The 22,018-nt window shown below is 32.8% G+C and overlaps 1 protein-coding gene and 1 pseudogene across 1 annotated transcript; one reads left to right on the top strand and one right to left on the bottom strand.

Annotated features, from left to right (window-relative positions):
• Positions 1–581: 581 nt before the first annotated feature.
• On the bottom strand, positions 582–8,987 carry LOC120118689 (annotated as a pseudogene).
• A 5,028-nt stretch (positions 8,988–14,015) lies between these two features.
• On the top strand, positions 14,016–18,931 carry LOC120118683 (OVARIAN TUMOR DOMAIN-containing deubiquitinating enzyme 12-like). The gene is made up of 10 exons (XM_039138693.1): positions 14,016–14,312; positions 14,763–14,995; positions 15,362–15,435; positions 16,215–16,269; positions 16,383–16,457; positions 17,296–17,369; positions 17,505–17,553; positions 18,151–18,235; positions 18,650–18,706; positions 18,797–18,931. Exons 2-10 carry the CDS (start codon positions 14,831–14,833, stop codon positions 18,838–18,840), a joined length of 678 nt encoding a protein of 225 aa, XP_038994624.1. The 5' UTR covers positions 14,016–14,312; positions 14,763–14,830; the 3' UTR covers positions 18,841–18,931.
• Positions 18,932–22,018: the final 3,087 nt, after the last annotated feature.

Here is a 22,018-nt window from a genome sequence, read left to right on the forward strand (position 1 = left end):
TTTTGTATAAGTGTTGATGATATGTCTATATATTACATGTATATATTATGTATAATATATCTTTTTAAAAATATTTTTTAATTTTTTAATAATTTATTAGTTATCATTTTATAACGATCTATATTAAAAAAATTAAGTTTTTATAATATTTTTAGTTTTAAATATGTATATTCATTTTTTAGTAATTTAATTTTTATTTGTAACATTTTTTATATTTCATATTTAAAATATTTGAATAATTTTAAATTTAAAATAAATTTTATTTTTTTAAAAATTAAATAAGTCCTTGAACTTTAAAAAAATAATTTGACCATATTAGATTTATTTTCTGAATTAAAGAGTCACATTGAGAGATAAAAAATACGAAATATTGATTTTTTTTTAGAGAACAGGGACCTCCTCTTGGTTTATTAATAGCAGTAATTATATGATCATACTCACATCATCCTTATCTTACATATATGCCTTAGAAATTAAACATCATATCAAAACTTTCATGCTTTGCTTTATCTTTTGATTTCTCCCCAACACCAAACAATCACTCTCACTTGTTTTTTTACTCATTTGTATTAACTTTTTTAATTCAACAATTGAGCGAGAGATCGGTTAGTGATCAATTGCCTGTGTGGGGACGCTATGTAGCACAACAGTTTCCACAGTGAGACCTAGTCTGAATCCGAAAAGGACGCCCCATTCCAATCCTTCACCGGTGCTGCCCTTCCCTTCCTCCACCGATTTCTTTCTCATCTCATCTCAGCACTTGGCGTGTCGCCCTCAGTTTCTCTTCTTTAAGACCAAGTTTTGCTTCCACTTGGTCGAGTATGGCAGGTCCACCGGAGTGAGCGATCCAAAAGATTGAGTTCCAATTAGTAATTCCAATCGGGGAGAAGGCTTCTACCAAGCTTTTCTCTATGTTCTTCGAGATTAAGCCCGATACATCTTTCAACAGATGGAAATTAGTGAGACCGTCTCACGCAAGTGTCCATCGATGGCTCCATCTGAGTCCGGCAAGATCGTCTGAGCAGCTGATACAAGCTGGAACAATGGTCGTTCGATTTTGGTGTCAGGGTCGGAACCTACGATGATAGTCGCAGCGCCATCACCGAACAATGCTTGGCCCACAAGGGAATCCAAGTGAGTATCAGAGGGTCCACGAAAAGTGACAGCCGTTATCTCAGAACAGACCACGAGAACACGAGCACCCTTATTGTTTTCAGCCAAGTCCTTGGCGAGACGGAGAACGATCCCACCAGCAAAACAACCTTACTGATACATCATATACCTCTTAACGGAGGGTTTGAGTCCGACCAGCTTAGTGAGTTGGTAATCAGCACCAGGCATGTCCACACCAGAAGTAATGCAGAAAACGAGATGGATAATCTTGGATTTGGGCTGTCTGACCCCATTCTTTGATGGCCTTTGTGGCCGCTTCTTTCCCCAGCTTAGGCACCTCCACAACCACTATGTCTTGGGGCGCGTCTAGAGAAGGAGCCATGTAAGCTTTGGATTCTCCTTCAAGATTTCCTCGGTCAGATACATATAACGTTTTTTTTATCATGGATTTGTCGCCTGTTGAGAGAAAACATAAACTGCATAAAAGATTGCAAATGTATATACTATATATATGTAATGAGTGAGTACGTGTATATCTTATATAGATTATAGAGGGACATACACATGCGTTGGAATTTTTGTTTGAGGTCTGTCATGTGGTCGCTATTGGTGACACGGAATAGTAGTCGGGATATTCAGCTGGGGAAACGAAATTGGGAGGAGTGGCAGTGTAACATCATCAATACCGGGTTAGTGACCAAATTGTAAAATTTTAGGAATTGGTAATTAAAGTGGGATAATTGAATAGTTCAATGATTTATTGGAAATATGATGAAGGTTATTTAGTAATTATTGAATGAAGTAAAGGGTAAAATAGCCATTTGACATAGAAGATTTTTATTTTCCTTTATTAGATAAGGAAGTTCACGTGGAAGAGAAAAGAAAGCAAAATAAACTTCCAGAGTTCTCTTCTTCTTCCTTAACCGTGAGTCACCATAGCAAAGGTGAGTTTTGTGGTTAGTTGATTATTTGTTGAAATAAAAGTTGGTTTATGATTATTAGATGATAACTAAGCTTAAGGAAAGCTTAAGTTATCTTAAATCAAAGTATGATGGAGTTAGGAGGGATTAAAGATTTGAGGTTCTTGGGTGAAATCTTGAAATAGAGTTCATAACTAGAGTTGGAAGTTAAATTGACTTGCCAAGGGTTAAATTAAGAGACGTGAAGTGATAGAACGAGTTTTAAAACATGTTGAAAATCTGGTATGATTCTTGAAGTTAATGAAGATGAGAGGATATTAAGGTTAAAGACGAGATAAATGAATATAAATGAGTTTAAATATGTATATGTAAGTTAAGAATAAGAAAGGGGATGAAATATGAAGTAATTAAGCTGAAAAGAGTGGATTTTCAGGTATAAATTGGAATTCTAGGCTATGTGCATCGGTGCACATGTGCACCGATGCATCAAGGGTAAATCCCATAAATTGTTCAAGGTGTATCGATGCACCTGAAGTGCATCGATGCACTCTTCTAAAATACGAACATTGAATGCCATCAGTGCATCGATGCACCCCCTTAAATGTAAACATCGAATAAGATTTATGCATCGATGCAGGGTGTGGTGTTTGATGCATACCTTCATTAAAAGATGAAAATGTCTCTTCTTTTAGCCAAGAAATGATAGTTTAGAATATATTAATTAATATAATGATTAGTATCAATGAATTACTATGTAGATTCAGAGCCTAAACAAGTTCCGGAACTTGGCAAATAAGATCGATCAAGGAAAAGATAACAGATCGATATTGACTAGTGAGACCAGGTGAGTACATGATATTAAGTGTACATGATGTTTATGGAATTAAGACTTGCGATGAGTCTAATTCCGATAATAGATGACATGAGTACAATAATATAAGTATAGTATGATATGATGTTTAAGAGTACTCGAGCATGATCCTGTAATAACATGGTGCTAGAAGTATATGAGTAAATGCATAGGTTTAATTGTCGAATGTATCTTTATATGTGAACCTTTTGAATGCATGTATTTGTGATAATAGGTTATATGATCATAAGAGATAAGATATATGATAAAATATATGTGAAAGTGATATGACTTATGTGTTTCTATGAGAACGTTACACGATATGCTATGTATGTTATATGAGCTATGTGAAAAAAAAATACAAGTATAAGTGGAAAGTTATGTGATACGTGAATGTGAATTTCATGGAAAAATGCTACGTGAAAGTAAACTACTTGAATATGTGATATGAATATGTGAATGTGTAATGAGGTAAAAGATAATGCCCATGTCATGTGTTATGAGAACTATATGTATAGTTGGCATGCCAAGAGTCGAGGGTCTACGCGGTCCTTTGGGACATAGTGGTCTTTCGGGACATATGTGTTATAAGTGGTCATTCGGGACAAATTCTACGCGCCCCTAGCGGGAATTATATGAGTTGTGGTGACAACATAGTGCACAACCTATATGTACTCACATACCTTAAGTTCTCAGTATTGTGCATGGGCTAACAAAAAAGATAACGATAAAATGTGAGTTGCAATGAGAAATGTGTGACATGTTTTATGATGATATATGTGAATGTGTGTATATGTTACAGGAAAGAATGTGTTATGGGTTATGGCATTTGTTATGGGATGTACAAGAATATATGTTAAGGTATATATGAATGAATATCAAGGACTCATATGATGATATAAGAACATGTTATAAGATATAGAAATGAAAATAAGAGATCATATGAACAAGAGATAAGAGATAGAAAGGATAATCATATAAGAGTATGAGAGAATATAAATGGTGACATGCATATATGTATGTAATTGTTACATGAAAAAGTATGTATACCAGTATGACATTGTATTACATGATATGTACATGCATTTGATAATTTACATATGTATTTATATGTCTCACTAAGTCTATGACTTAGCGTGTGAGTGTTTCACACGTAGGTTCAGGAAAGCAGGAAGAGAAGCTAAGAGGAGCAAGCCATATTAGTTTCTCCTTACCGAAGGTCAGATCATAACCTAAATGAATAACATGTATTTTGTTATATATAGAATTTAGTTGGCATGTAATTAAAAGAATTCTATTAGATACGCTCTGATCAGTTTTGTAAAAGCATATGTGTTATATCATAGAAAATAAATGGTTTATTAGAAATATCAAACTAAATCTTGGGTATTTTGTAAAAGTAAATGTTTTGAGTAGTCAATGTGACACCTCAGACTCGTATACGGGTCGGTACGTTGGGGGTGTTAATTTAATGGTATCAGAGCTACGGTTTAACCGATTATCGGCATAAACTAAAGTCCAAAGTGTCATAAAATGTGTACATACCAACACAAAGTGAAAATTTCTGATATGATAGGGTAAGGAGTATGTTGTCTTGCCAATAGAACAAGATTTGTATAATATAGTAGAAATTGATTATAGAAATTATCAAAGTGAATCGATAATTGACAAATCGTTGGTGATAGCAATTCACCTGCCCTGGCCAGACAGGATGAAGATCAGAAACCTCAGAAAGTGTCTTATAAGATTAAAGGTTGATTTCAGAAAATTGAAATTATATTTGAATAGTGATAAAAGGTTTTCACTGTTTCGAATCGGAAAAAAAAAGTGATATGGAGAAGTTTTGTTATAAAGTGAATAAGATAGAATATGTTGAGCAAGTGTCACCATAAGGACGTTAAAAGATCTAAAGATGTGATTAGAATTTGTGGAGAATTCGAGAATAAGTGCATCAGTGACAAGCGTATAAGATATATACATCCAGAGTTGATGAGTTTGAAATAAAGGAATAATACCATGTATAAGCAAGAATGTGGATAGAATAAGGGTTTTCATTTTGGATGGACAGAGTTAGCGTTGGCTAACCAGATTATGTGATGGAAAAGGTATAGAATTTAATATTTTGAGATGTTGTCAGGATAAGACAACCAAATATAAAATGGATCTGGATACAGTTGTATTTGGACCATAGTAAGGTGATATAGTAAAGGAAATAAGGATTTGTATATTTGAGTAAAGCTGAGGATTGATAAGAAGAGTTTGAGAATGTATATATCAATGATCATTATAAGACAAAGGAAGTTATGATGTTGAGTTTTAATAACGAAAATTTCAGGATGTATGAGAATGATGTGAAATTGACAAGTTAAGTAAACGAATTTTGAGATAATTTCGATTGGAAATGATGTATGTGATTGGTTGACTAGGGTTTGTGCCCTAGATTGGACAGATGTTATTGATTAATTGTTCAGATTAAAGGTTATAAGATTGGAAGAAAAGGTAAAGTTGAGTTAATCATTATGATGTGAAACTGAATATAGTTGTATATTCTGATCAGATAACTATGATGTAGAAAAGAAGATAAGTATTTGCATGAAACCTTAAGGAATGAAAATACAAGTATAAGAAATGATAAAGAATGAAGTTTTGTATAAGTAAATGGGTTATCAAAGTTATGAGGATGCCATGAAGATTGATATATAGAGATGAGTATAGGTGATAAGACAAGAGTATGTGAACATGAAAGGAAATATATGATTTGGGGTATAAGGAATAAATAAAGGAATAATGGAGTAAAAAATGAAAGGAATTTAGTTAAAGGATTAGATACGATAAGAGTTATATGGAAGTGTAGATGATAATTTTGATATAAAAGTAAGAAAAGTTTGCAAGGTGATGTAAAAAGATTCTTTAAAGTGTATGTTGATTCATATTTAAAGAAGATTTAAGGTCGTGTTTTTGGTTAAATGATGATGGAAAACGAATTTGGTTATTATTGTAAGGCAGTTAGAGATGAATTTATGATGTTGAGTGGTGAAAATGGATGTTACTGTCTACATGATTAGTGATATTATATGAAGTCGCAGAAAAGGTCAAAGGAAAATGCATAATGGAAGGAGAGAAAAGACAGAAAGGGATTAAAGTTACTAGTTACTGTTTATATGATCAGTGACATCAGATAAATGTATAAAGGAAAAAGGTAGTTTAAGAAAGAAATGAAGAAAAGATTAAGAAAGGAGGTAATATGAGAACAATAGAAGATGTGTTCTTATTGATTTGTTTAGTGAAAATTCGAGGACGAATTTTCTTTAAAGGAGGGGAGATTTGTAACATCCTCAATACCGGGTTAGTGACCAAATTGTAAAATTTTAGGAATTGGTAATTAAAGTGGGATAATTGAATAGTTCAATGATTTATTGGAAATATGATGAAGGTTATTTAGTAATTATTGAATGAAGTAAAGGGTAAAATAGTCATTTGACATGGAAGATTTTTATTTTCCTTTATTAGATAAGGAAGCCCACGTGGAAGAGAAAAGAAGGCAAAATAAACTTCCAGAGTTCTCTTCTTCTTTTTCAACCGTGAGTCACCATGGCAAAGGTTAGTTTTATGGCTAGTTGATTATTTGTTGAAATAAAAGTTGGTTTATGATTATTAGATGATAACTAAGCTTAAGGAAAGCTTAAGTTATCTTAAAATCAAAGTATGATGGAGTTAAGAGGGATTAAAGATTTGAGGTTCTTGGATGAAATCTTGAAATAGAGTTCATAACTAGAGTTGGAAGTTAAATTTGACTTGTCAAGGTTTAAATTAAGAGATGTGAAGTGATAGAATGAGTTTTAAAACATGTTAAAAATCTGGTATGATTCTTGAAGTTAATGAAGAGGAGATGATATTAAGGTTAAAGACAAGATAAATGAATATAAATGAATAAGAAAGGGGATGAAATATTAAGTAATTAAGCTGAAAAGAGTGGATTTTCATGTATAAATTGGAATTATGGGCTATGTGCATTGATGCACATTCAATGTGCACCGATGCATCAAGGGTAAATCCCAAAATTGTTCAAGGTGTATCGATGCACCTGAAGTGCATCGATGCACTCTTCTAAAATACGAACATCGAATGCCATCAGTGCATCGATGCACAAGTAGTGCATCGATGCACCCCCTTAAATGTAAACATTGAATAAGATTTATGCATCGATGCAGGGTGTGGTGCATTGATGCATACCTTCATTAAAAGATGAAAATGACTCTTCTTTTAGCCAAGAAATGATAGTTTAGAATATATTAATTAATATACTAATTAGTATCAATGAATTACTATGTAGATTCAGAGCCTAAACAAGTTCCGAAACTTGGCAAATAAGATCGATAAAGGAAAAGATAACAGATCGGTATTGACTAGTGAGACCAGGTGAGTACATTATATTAAGTTTACATGATGTTTATGGAATTAAGACTTGCGATGAATCTAATTCCGATAATAGATCACATGAGTACAATAATATAAGTATAGTATGATATGATGTTTAAGAGTACCTGAGCATGATCCTGTAATAATATGGTGCTAGAAGTATATGAGTAAATGCATAGGTTTAATTGTCGAATGTATCTTTATATGTGAACCTTTTGAATGCATGTATGTGTGATAATAGGTTATATGATCATAAGAGATAAGATATATGATAAAATATATGTGAAAGTGATATGACTCATATGTGTTTCTATGAGAACGTTACACGATATGCTATGTATGTTATATGAGCTATGTAAAAAAAAAGAATACAAGTATAAGTGGAAAGTTATGTGATACGTGAATGTGAATTTCATGGAAAAATGCTACGTGAAAGTAAACTACGTGAATATGTGATATGAATATGTGAATGTGTAATGAGGTAAAAGATAATGCCCATGTCATGTGTTATGAGAACTATATGTATAGTTGGCATGCCAAGAGTCGAGGGTCTACGCGGTCCTTTGGGACATAGTGGTCCTTCGGGACATATGTGTTATAATTGGTCCTTCGGGACAAATTCTACGCGCCCCTAGTGGGAATTATACGGGTTGTGGTGACAACATAGTGCACAACCTCTATGTACTCACATACCTTAAGTTCTCAGTATTGAGCATGGGCTAACAAAAAAGATAATGATAAAATGTGAGTTGCAATGAGAAATGTGTGACATGTTTTATATGATGATATATGTGAATGTGTGTATATGTTACAGGAAAGAATGTGTGTTATGGGTTATGTCATTTGTTATGGGATGTACAAGAATATATGTTAAGGTATATATATGAATAAATATCAAGGACTCATATGATGATGTAAGAACATGTTATAAGATATAGAAATGAAAATAAGAGATCATATGAACAAGAGATAAGAGATAGAAAGGATAATCATATAAGAGTATGAGAGAATATAAATGGTGACATGCATATATGTATGTAATTGTTACATGAAAAAGTATGTATACCAGTATGACGTTGTATTACATGATATGTACATGCATTTGACAATTTACATATGTATTTATATGTCTCACTAAGTCTATGACTTAACGTGTGAGTGTTTCACACGTAGGTTCAGGAAAGCAGGAAGAGAAGCTAAGAGGAGCAAGACATGTTAGTTTCTCCTTACCGAAGGTCAGATCATAACCTAAATGAATAACATGTATTTTGTTATATATAAAATTTAGTTGGCATGTAATTAAAAGATTTGTATTAGATATGTTCTGATCAGTTTTGTAAAAGCATATGTGTTATATCATAGAAAATAAATGGTTTTATTAGAAATATCAAACTGAATCTTGGGTATTTTGTAAAAGTAAATGTTTTGAGTAGTCAATGTGACACCTCAGACTCGTATCCGGGTCGGGTACGGGTTGGGGGTGTTACAGGCAGTGCCAATGGCGAGGATGGTCGCTGGTCCCTCAGCTCTTTGGGTCTTTCGGATCTCCTCGACGGAGGTTTTGGCCATGGGATCGGTGGTGGATTCAATTCAACGAGATATGATGGTATATTAACTAAGACGTCAGATCCACGTAAACCTCCCTTAACACAAAAGGGGATGAGAGAGAGATATTGAAATAGTGAAAGCGGCTTGAGTTGGAATTTGCAAGTACTAGGAACTAGGAGAACAAGATAAGAAAACGGAAGGGTACGTTGCCTCAACAATATGGGTGGGTTATTTATACGAGAGTCTTCACTTTCTTTTGAAATTTTATTCATTTTTTAATAAAAAAGTATATTTTATCTATAACTAAGAAACAGGCAACATTATAATATCCAAAACGTACATTTTCCGGTAATACTTCAAAAATATTTGGCTTATACCAACATAGAAGGTGCCGATGAGTGTTGACACAAGTTATTGAAATTTAGGAATTTGGGCTAAGGTCAAGTTTGAATCCTATCACCGTCACTTTTGGTGAACAATCAATAAATTTCTATGTAAATTCCAATTGGATCTTAAATATGTCATGGTTATAGACTGGGGTAACCACCCCTAACCTAAACTTTTTGTAACGTAAAAAAAAAGTGCTCACAAAACAGACAAAAATCATTCATGCTTAAATTAAAAATGTACGTAAGCCCTAGTATTTGTTTTATTAAAATGTTACTCCATACAAGATAATGAATACGTAAAATTATTAAAATATACACAATTTTTTTAATATAAGTTCTTGGTCTTATTAAAAAGTAAAAACATCCTAAATTACGATAAGGATTTATAGTTATTATCATAAACTAAATACATAATTTGAACATTTTCCTATAAAATTGAAATTGGTCACTTTAGATCGTACAATGACCATACATGAAAAGGTTAAAAATCCAATCAAAATACTCAAATGAAAAATAGATATCAATAATTCTTATTGCACTGGAAAAAAACCACAAACTATGGTTAAACTATTGAAAGATCACCGAGAACTATAAATTAAAGCTGAGCATCATGAAAAACTATTTACGAATGTAAAATTGTCTATCCAAATTCAATTCGAGGATCCATAACAAGAAAGATTAACATGATTAAAAATAAATGTCATTTTGATCAGTTATGGCGTTGTCAAATCTAATCCTGAAAAACATAAAATAAAAATAAATGCCAAAAGACCAAATAAGAAGACAGAAAATGTGATACAAAGATAGAAAAATGTGTCACAAAACAGAATTATTCTTATTAAAAACTAAAAAAATAAAGAAAAAAGAACAGTCGATCAATAATCAACATCAAAATTGAAATCGTCACCGACTAAACAAAATAAAAAAATAATATGATCTATAGAAATCAGTATAAACTAAAGAAAAAGAACAGTCAGTTTTTTGGGTTAACTACGTGATTGATTACTTATATTTGTATTTTGTTCACTTTTCCTCACTGATTTCAAAAAACATAATATATGAGCATTTTCGCTTTTATTTAATTAATATATGGTCACTTTCGTTTTTATATAATTAAGATGTGATCACTACGGGTTAATTGTCGTTAATTGATTAGCTGACGTGACATTTTTGTTTAATCACTCATTTGGTCATTATTGTTTAAATATTCTCAAAGTTTAATCCTACTTTTAATAAATTAAAATAAATTTAATCTTACAATCGAATGATGCCACGTGTCACTGGTGCCATTTGTCACCATTCGGTTGGAAGACTAACTTTATTTTAATTTATTTTAATTTAGTCTTACTTTTAATATATTTTATGTTAACATATGAATAGTTTTTATGACTCTATTATTTACACTATTAACTAGAATCATCTCTTAGATTTAGAAATAGGACCCTTTCCTCTCTTAGATTTAGGGTATTCATCTTCTATTGTAAGCCTTCTTTCTCTTCTTCACTCGACCAGAAAATTATCTGCTAATGATTATTCTTACATTGACTGTGATTTTTCATTTAAATTAGGAAGAATAGACTATCAACAATTGATATAACTTATTTATTCTCATCAACAAAAATCTAATTTATATTAATTTGTGTAATTCATCATAAATATTAAAAGTAATTAAATAATTATAAATTTTATAATTTATTCAAATATTCGAAGCTATCAAATATGGCCATATGCGTCGTAAATTAAAAAAATTCTAAAAAGATGCAAATGTTAAAGATCATAAATCCTAATATTCCAATATTCCTTTTAAAAAAAAAATCTAATTGACTCTCTTTTTGAAGACAACTAAAATAGGGAAAGAAATACATAATTAATCTACGAGATTGTTTTAAGGGGTAAACAGTTTCATTTCGTTTAAATAATATTTTAGGTTCAATTATTATGTATATAAAAAATCTCTGTTAAAATATTCAGCTATTAAAATCAAATGTGCGATTCAGGTCATCAACAAAAAGTACTTGGCACACTAGGGAAACCAAGTGAGTGTCAGAAGGTCCACGGAAAGTGACAGCCGTGATCTCGAAGTAGACCACGAGAACACGAGCACCCTTCTTGTTTTCCCAGCACTCTTGACAGAGGAGTCTTAGATTTGGGCTGACCTCATTTTTTGATGGCCTTTGTAGCGGCTTCTTTTCCCAGCTTTGGCACCTCTACATGTAGTACTAAATTACAGTTGTAACGCAATGTAACGATCGTATCGTAACGGTTTTAAAGATTATCATCACGTGATATTAATGCAACGCGATAAGAGAATCACATCATAATTTTTATGGTCTAAAACGTTACGTAACACCGCAATAATTAAAAAATTGTGCATCAACACTGCAACGAACATCCAAATTGCCAGGAATATAAAATTAAATAAATAAAATACTCGAATATCTGTGGAAGTTTTGGCCATAGGATTGGTTGTAGATTTTACAATATATGGTAGGATATTAAGAAGATTAGATAGGTGCACGTAATAGGAGAATAATATATGGAGATGGAAGGGTAAGTTTCCTGGATTATATGAGTGGGTTATTTATATGAGAAAAAAAATACTGGGTACGTTGGATGGATGGCAGCTAGAGGCCACGTTGGGGTATGATGGGCTGCTTAAGAGGCGGCCGTTGTGAAGTCACATCTTCTTTACTGTTCTAAAGGGTAGAATATATTAATGATCCCTTTTATTTTTAATATGTCTTATTTTGATCATTATTTTTTAAAAAATATTATATTCCGATCATTTATATTTTGGGTAAACTACATGTTTAGTTCCTAAAATAATACTTTTAATTATTTTTGACACCCAAACTTTATTTTTTTAAATAATACATGATATTTAGTTTATGTTTCATTTCGGTACCACACCATTAAAAACTTAACGGCGATGTTAATGTATCACCAAAAGGTAATGTCACGACATTGTTGAAAAATATAAAAAAATCTCATGTTAAGATTTAACGCAGGGTACCAAATTGAAACCTAAAATAAACTTTAAGTATGATTTTTTTAAAAAAATAAGGGCAAATTACGTGTAGTAGTAGTACCTAAATTATAAGTTTTGGTCTGTTTTAGTATCTAAACTTTTTTTCTTCAAAATATACCTAATGTTTAGTTTTTGTTTCATTTTAGTACCTCATTGTTAAAAACTTAACAGATGAGCTCGTCGGTCACTGCATCTACAATCGTTGATCGTTGCATCTGTCGGTCGATGAAGCACATACTTTATAGCCCGCACCTTTTCAACTCCCTAAACATGATTCCGACCGCCGTTCCACCGAAAAATGCTTCAATCTCTCCAAATCTATGATGGACTCTTCAACTTTTTCATCCTTCGATCTTCGTCTTCAATTGTTCGATGGCCTGAAATTGGACTATATTGGTCAACTCAATATTCTCTTGTGATTCACTGTTTGGATTGGTTGTTCGTCCACCAAAGCTATGTCTCGTCAACCCATTCATTAAGTTTTTAACGATGAGTACTAAAATGAAACAAAAACTAAACGTTAGGTATGATTTTGAATTTTTTTTTGAAAGTTTAAGTACTAAAATAGACTAAAACTAATAATTTAGATACTAAACGTATAATTTACCCAAAAATAAAGTTTTTTACCAAAACAAAATAAAAATAATAATTTAAGTACTGAATATAATATTATTTTAACCCTCAATTTTAGCTTGACTAGTCTATCTTAAACATAATATTAATTTGATCATTGAACTTTAAATAAAATATCAGATTTATTCCTAAATCTGATCAAAATCCTCATCACTAATTGTCGCTTATCACCATCACCAATCACCATCTATTTTTATCGTCAGACACTGATGATCATCATCACCAATAATTATTGGATTCCAAAATTTTTAATTCATCTATGACGCGTTGATAAAAGATCATAATACATCATAGAGATAGATGTCAAAGATTTGTTTTTGTAAACTATAAACTTTAATATGAAATGTCATATGGAATATATTATAATAGTTTATTTATGTGATAAGTAAATCTATTAAACAACTGAAATTGCTAAACAAAACATTTAAAATTAAAAATATAAAACTAAAAAATTATATATATATAAATAAACATTTATGTAGATGCCATGTACATATACACATGTACACACGTGTTTTACATATACACATGTACACACGTGTTTTACATATACACATGTACACACGTGTTTTATATATATAAGAAAGACACGTGCACACACGTACACAATTTGAGACCAACACGGAAACACCGAACCTTCCAACATTGTGTTCTGACTCTAGATGATATATAAGGAAGATATCTTTGATATGAAGTGATATATTCATAAATATTGTTAGGATAGATATATATGTGTCAATGACATAAATATTTTAAATATGATAGATATAATAAGATTTTAGGGTGAGTATTATCTAAAAAATAAATAATTAATCGAATAAAATTTAAATTTTAAGATAGATATTAAATTTTCAAGATAAATAATTTTAGATAAATATTATTTATAAAATAAATAATTAATCAAAAAAATTTAAATTTAAAAACGAATACGTACCATTTTCACCGAGCTGTGACTCCGTTGTTGTCCACATGGCATTAAACGAAATAAAGGGGAAACAGTTTTACTCGCAATTCTAATAGCATATAAAGTTAGATATGTGTGTTGAAACGGACAAGATGAAACAGAAAACGACAAGGGTGAGGAGCGGGTAGAGTTGTCTTGGCGCGTCGAAACCGCGAAACCCAACAACTCTCAACCAAACGCGGTAACCCTCCGCCATCCTCATCCTATTAGAGCACTCGTTCATCCAGGTCTGTACGATGGATGGGTAGGCGCCCCTTTTCAACTCTAAAATAATTAAATTAATATAAGATCAAGATATTCTCTCCTCTTCTGCTGAAATTCGTGGAAGCAGTCACAGAGAGAGAAAAATAAATAAATAAATCCGACCCCTTCCAAGACTCGGAATATTGATATTTCGCCGCTCGCTGCAACCATCCCCAACGGCATATCTCCGGTGATTCTTCCATTAGTAAGTTGGATTTTTTTTCGTTCCGTTCAGTCCAGATTCTGAGCTTGATGATGTTTTGACTTATTGTGTCCTGATCGGTATTTACTTTTTGAACAATCGGAAGATCCATTGGAGAAATATGTAATAGATTCGATAGATGTGGTCGTGTTGTTGTTGTTGAATCGAATGTATGCTTCATTATTGATTATTGATACCCTTATCCTTTAGCTCATTCCTTAATCCTTGAATCTTACTGTTAGGTCAATATTATGTTTCAGGCTACGAATTTCCTTTTAGTGATTGTTTTATATTACTTAATCCAATTAGAATCTTGACCAATCCCTCAATCTTTCATAATGTAACTATAATGTGATCATAATTGAATGAGTACCAACGATCAGACATGTTATTATGCCTTTACTTTGGCATCTAAGAGTGGTACTCATTCTGTTAAACTTCTTGCTCTTGCAGTTTTAGTAGTCAGCACCTGTTTTAATTGGTTTTATACCGTGGACTGAGAACTCGGCTCGAGTTGCAGTATGTGGAATGGAGCTCAGTACATGGGTGAAAGTTCTACCTCATCCTCTTGGAGCAGTCATCCGGATACTGAGGATGACCAGATGATTGCAGTTGTATTATCAGAGGAATATTCCAAGTTAGATGGTGCAGTTGCTAGGCGCCTTTCTGCTCTTGCACCTGTTCCTGTATGCTGTTCCACTTTCAATTTCTCTTCTTTTTTCTTGTTAGTTATATTTAGCTTCCCTCAACTTCCGAAGTTTATATTTTCTTCATAGATCTGTCTATCTGAATTCACTTTAAAACCGATTTTAGTAGGATTTATGACTTTATCTTCCTCCCCCCCCCTCCCCCTTAAATTCAACAAAGATAAGTCTTTACAGTTCTCAGTAAGCATTCATTATCTCTGAGAAACAATGCAGTTGATGTTCTCCTGTTTTATTATTTATCAAGTCTGCCTCTCAGTACAATTCTTGCTTATTACATTAATTATGTTATTGCTACTTATTATTGATAATTCTTCTGTTTTAAATGAAACTTTGTCGAAACTTTAGCATGTCCCACAAATAAACACCTATATTCCCAGCATAAGTGATGCAAGTTTGGATCATCAACGTCTTCTACAAAGGTATGTATTATGCTTAACAGTTCCAAAAACATGGTTCAAAAGCTTCTTAATATTCTTCTAATCTTCATTCATTTGAAAGATGTTCAAAAATATCATGGATATACATATCTATGTAGCATAGCTGAAAAATTGGAAGGCAACTTCGTTGGCTTACTTTGTATTTATTGAAAAATTTGAAGAATTTAACTGATTTAATGAATTGGTCCTACATTTTAATCATTTATCCATTTATAAATCAACTAAATAGTGTATCTTAGGGAGAGATTAGATATTTAAGATAAATGCTATCCCCGAATTCTTGCATGCTCCTCACTCTGCAATCTACCTGCTAGTCTTTTCACCTTTCCTCTGACAGTTGTTTTAATTTACTGAAGCTTGTGAGTTTATCCCTTACCGAGGGTTCAAATTAATAAGGTCCATGCTTACCTTAGAGACCTAGGGCTGCAACAAGACATTTGTCTCTATAATTCACAAATATGTGTACATGTGATTTTATGTGTAAGCATTCCCAAGCACGCGACTCATAAGTATTGCATAAATATTAAGGTTCACGCAACATCATTAGTAGGTCCCTGAAATTTAGCTTTAAAATCCTCAATGTCTGTTCCTTTGTTTAATGGACATTTTGAAGCTTTACCTCTTTCTTCCTTCTTTTAGAATATAGTTGAGACTTGAGAAACTTGTGATTAAGTTCGTGTGAGAATATCTTTTCTTAGAGGCTGCTAGACTTCTATATGTGTATTGAATTTTTTTTTTTGTAAAACCCTCTTTTTTCTCAGGCTCCAAGTTTATGGTCTATGTGAAGTGAAGGTCACTGGTGATGGGAACTGTCAGGTACAGTAAAACCAAGTGATGATGAAAGCTAATCTCTCTCACATGTTTTGACCTCATTTTAAATAGTCAAGCTTTAAGACTATATATTCAAATCACATAACTTTGTTTTGCAGTTTCGTGCACTTTCAGATCAGATGTACAGGTCCCCTGAGTATCACAAACATATAAGGAAAGATATTGTTAAACAGGTACAATGTCTTTGGGGCTTAACTAGTGAATATGGGCATAGATATTTTATGTGAAACCAAATATTAGGTCCTTAATTGCTAAGTGTTTAGATCATGTTGCAACTGTTCAGGTTTTGAAAATTTTCACCTAATTCATTGGTGTTAAATTACAATTGGAGATATTAGCTTCATAGCCTATTTACCTATAGCCCCAAAGAAAAATAGTACAAGGCGTGGTAGAAATTTCAACATCTTGTTATCACTTGTATATATCTCCATATTGTTTCTTTTAACTGTTCGCTCCATCAAGAGCACCACTTTTCTTCTTATTGCTCCCCTGAAAATCTACTTCGGTAGTGGCTGTCTCCTCAAGAATTATGGAAAAACATTTCTGCTGCAACTTCTTCTAGCTCATCCTTTTGTCTCTAAATCATAACCATAGTGAAAATTTAGCTCTCTTCTAATGATATTTTTTACCATTCAAATTGAATATATTTACCACCTGCAACTTTGGTTAGGGCCAAACTTCCACCATGAACTGTTGAACTTATGCAAAATTATACTTAAAAGAATTACGGCAACTCTTCCAACTCAGTATAAAGACATTTAGCCACTGACAGCATGCATGCTAACATTCCTGTCTTTCCATACATTACAATTTATCTTACCCTGCTTTTATATTTTTCTTTCTTGAACTTATTTGGTCAACTGCTTGAAGTTCACACCAACTATGAATTCTCTGAAAAATAAATTGATGAAGTTTTTGGTTTGTGAAAGCTGCAGGATGAAAAAAAATATATAAAGTAATTAATTTCAAATGACTAATTTTTCTTATTTGTATTACTTTTTCATGTTTCAGCTTAAAGAAAACCGTAACTTGTATGAAGGATATGTTCCAATGAAGTACAAGAAATATTGCAAGAAAATGGCAAAGTATGTTTCATTTTCACTTGATGTTTTGATCTGAATAAGTGTTACCTGAACTGATTCTTCTATTTTAGAGTTTAGTTGAACTTGATTTTTTGCTCATGGTGAACATTTGCAAATCTAATTAGCCTTATTGTGTAGATCTGGAGAATGGGGGGACCATGTTACATTACAAGCAGCTGCTGACAAGGTTTGCATTCCATCATAAAAACTATCATAATTTCCTGCCTCTTTTATCTTACCCTTCTATTACTTGCTCATGATATTTTTCATATCATATCATATCATCAAGCTGACAGTCATTGTCATATCTCTATATTTAACCCTCCACAAGCAATGTAATGGGTTAAATTTCTCAGCTTTCAGTGAAAGACCTTAATTGTGACTTCTCCTTTCAAACTTGTGTTCCTTTGCCAAGTTTCATCTATATTTTATAGTATAACCTTTAATCTGTCCAAAATGTTCATATATATATATATATATATATCTTAGATGTTTACTCATTGGAGCTAGCATACGAAATTATCCGTTGAGTTGACTTCTTTGTTGGTTCTCAGAAATATTTGATGATTATGATGCGATTGTGAGAATATTGTTAGAAACGTCTGAAGTGTTAATCCTTTTTTTTTTCTCTCATTATTATTTCTTAAAGAATTCCCTGTTCTTCCAAGTATTGTGAATGTGTTCTGAGTTTGCAATATTCCAAGTAAAATGCTTCAATACTCTGTTGAGCTAGTTCCTAGCCCATCATATCAGTATGTAATATGCAGTGTTTGTGTATTTGCAGTTTGCAGTGAAAATATGCCTTTTGACATCATTCAGAGATACTTGCTTTATTGAAATTATGCCACGAGGCCAGGCTCCTAAAAATGGTAAGAATGGAAATATATATATTTTTTCCTTTTGGGGAAAAAAATTCAAAAATCATACTCTGTAACTGTTTACTATTATTATTTTCATTATTTTCAAGTAGTTATTCATCATGCACTCCCTGCTCTTATCACTCCATGTAAAGCTTTCCGTGAAATCTCATATAAAAATAAGCATTTTATTCAATGAGATTGTTCAGTTATCGGTTAATTTGACTTTGTTTCTCGTCTTTTACCCCGACTTAATAGAGTCCTCCCACTTGGACTACATTTATACGTAAACAAGTAACATATGCTATAGTGATAGCTTGAGCCTGTTATCATTTCTATCTATCAATATCTTGTGGACATCAGGTTCAAAATTCAGTTCGATATCCATGAATGCATTCTTATGGTTTTTATCTTTGAATTGTCCAGGATTGTGGTTGAGTTTCTGGTCTGAGGTGCACTACAACTCACTTTATGCGATCCAAGGTTGGTTAGGGTGAAAATATGATTTTAGGTTGAGCCTCTCTGGATTTTGGATATTCAAAGGATAAAAATATTCTAACCTATCTTTTCCAGGTGCCCCGGCTCCAAAACCGAAGAAGAAACATTGGTTGTTTTAACGAGCATAATGTTGTGGAGGTTATACCATTCTGTGCTGCTGAAAAATTCGTACTATGTACACTATAATAAATATAAATATATTTTTTAACATATGATAGTAAGTTTTTTTTTTGGCTGCTTGTTTATTTCTGTAAAGATCCATGGTGCCATTGAAATGCACCATTTTATTTTACTGTTCTTTCGAAAAATAGAATATATATGAATCATTGTTCTTTTGTTAAGGGGATTTGTTTCCTGTTAGGGCAGATTTATTCATTCTACAGTGAATTTGTTGAAACATTTTAATATTTCGATATAACAAATTAAGTTAAATGGATTTTAAGATTTTCCAAATGATTTTCTAAGTATATTCGATATAACTATTCGAATATCAAAACATTACTCCAAATATTTCAAAAATCATTTTTGATCCTTACTTAAGTGTAAAATTAAGTTTTAATCATAAAACAATTTCAAAATATTTTACAAAGTATTTCGAACCAATTCAAAGCCAAAAATTCCAGAATACTCAGAGGGAACCGATTCCCCCCATAGGAGGAACCGATTCCCCCCTGAATGGTTTGGCTCCGAGTTTTCCAGAATGATCGGAGGGAACCGATTCCCCCCAATGGGGTACCGATTCCCCCCTGTTCAACGGTCGAAATATTTGAATTTTACACTTAGGGAACCGATTCCCTATGATAGGGAACCGATTCCTTCCACTGTCCAAGCTGTTTTATTAAATGTTTTCACACTAAAACGGCTATAATATCTTCTCTAATTATCCCCAACGTTCAGAAGTGATTCAAGGTGTATTTAAGCAAGCTTAGAAGCCATTGATCAATAACAAGAAACATCAAGCAACTAGAATCAAGAGAGAATCAAAGAGAAAGCATCAAACCTCAAGTTTGAGCATTTCAAGCCCATTTTCATTCAATATTCATTTTGCTTTCAAGAACACTTTTTGTGCTCAATTGTATTCATCTTTGAGTGTTCTTTTCTTTGTTCTAGAATTGTGCAAACATCTTACCTTGTGAGGTTTTCTTGTAAGTTTGCAAATTTGTAATCTTCTCTTTGAGAAAAGAGTGTTCTCAAGAGTTGGGGTATACTCTTGAGGGAATTGTAAGGTTATCTCTTTGGCCTCAAAAGAAAGAACAAATTAGTGAATTTGTTGGAAAATCCTTAGTGTGGATAGCTAAGGTAGTGGACGTAGACTTTGTTTGAGAAAGTCGAACCACTGTAAATCGCTGTGCAATTACTTTCAATTTTCTGCAAAAGCTTCCACAAAATTTTTATTGCCAATTCACCCCCCTCTTGGCCAATTTCGTCATTCGATTAACTCAACAATTGGCATCAGAGCCTAACTCATTTGAAGGTTTAATCGCCTCTTGAGTCGATCCGGGAAGAGTTACATCGATTACAAAGTCATCAATGGCCTCCACTTCAAACTTCGACTCCGGTCTTGATTCGATGCCCGTCAACAAGCCTCCTTTCTTCAATGGAGCTAACTATGCCTATTGGAAGAATAGAATGATGTACTTCATTCAAGCAAGTGACATGGGAGCATGGAATGCTGTAGAAGAAGGATACATCAAACCTCTCACTCATCCAAGGTTGTGGAGTGAAGGAGAGACAAGAATGTTCCAGCTCAACTCCAAAGCCATCCATATTATTTTTTGTGCTCTTGGACCAGATGAATACGGAAGAGTTTCATCGTGTACAACCGCCAAAGAAATATGGGACAAACTTCAAGTCACACATGAAGGTACAGATGAGGTAAAGAAATCAAAAATTAGTATTCTAACGCATAGCTATGAAAATTTCAGGATGAAACCAAATGAAGACATCAAAGCTATGACGGATAGATTTTCAACGATTGTCAATGGTCTCAAATCATATGGAGAGATCATCTCAAATGAAAAGCTTGTGAGGAAGTTAGTCTACTCCCTCCCAAAATCATGGCAATCAAAGAAGACGGCAATCATCGAGTCTAAGGACCTATCGTCCTTAACTCTTGAAGAACTTATCGGTTCACTCCTCACTCATGAGATGATGCTTGAAGATGAGGTGGACCTTGATAAAGTTGAAGAGACACCAAAGGAGAAGGAGAAGAAGAAAAACATTGGAGTTGCTCTCAAATCCACAAAAGATGAGAGTGATTCTAATGATGATGATGACGAGGAAATGGCATTGTTTGCCAAACGGTTCAGAAAAATGATGAGACCTTACCAAGGAAGAAAATTCAAACGAAACGAAGGCCTCAAAAATGAACCAAAAGAGAAGGACCCAATCATTTGCTATGAATGCAAAAAGCCGGGGCATGTCAAATATGATTGCCCACAATTGAAGAAAAAGGGTCAATCAAAGAATAAGCACAAGGCTCATGTGGCTACATGGAGCGATGAAGAAGGTTCCGATGAAGAGGAACAAGAAGTAGCAAACTTGTGCTTGATGGCATTCGGGGAAGATTCTAAGGTAACCTCTAACTCATCTGATTTGATGATTTATCTTATGATGAGTTATTTGAGGAGTACAATGGGTTGGCTTCGGATTATGAGAAATTGTTTTTAAAATATAAAAATGATGTTTCAAAATTGAAAAATGAAAACAAACTCATATCCAAAACCAACAACGATCTTGAAAGTAAAATCAAAAATTTGCAAATCAAACTAGAAGAGTTTGAAAAGAAAAATTTAGATTTGCAAAATTTACTTTCAAAGATCAATGATGATCATCAAAAGAAAATTGATGATCTTAAAACTTCTTTTGATAAAGTTGGAACAAAACTTTTTGAAAAAGGTGAAAATTCAAATCCAACTTTGTTAGAAAAAGTTTTAGAAACTACAATCATAGAGGTCCCCAAAGAACCTCAAATGGAAAAATCATTAGAAGTGTGTGGGTTCCTAAAGAACTCATTACTACTAAAGATAAAAATCCTACACAAATGGATACCTAAAGGGACTAGGATTTTGGAAACTAATGAATATGGACCCAAAAGAATTTGGGTACCAAAAATCAAAAATTAATCTATGTTTGTAGGGAAAGGAGCATTGCTACAAGGCACGGGAAACAAATTCAAACTCATGGTACCTTGATAGTGGATGCTCAAGACATATGACCGGAGACAAAAGCCGGTTCATTGAGCTTAACGCCAAAATGGAGGAGAAGTGACTTTTGGAGACAATTCAAAAGGTCACA

Source organism: Hibiscus syriacus, unplaced genomic scaffold, assembly GCF_006381635.1.
Source record: "Hibiscus syriacus cultivar Baekdansim isolate YM2019G1 unplaced genomic scaffold, ASM638163v2 tig00110328_pilon, whole genome shotgun sequence".
Taxonomy (NCBI): Eukaryota; Viridiplantae; Streptophyta; class Magnoliopsida; order Malvales; family Malvaceae; genus Hibiscus; species Hibiscus syriacus.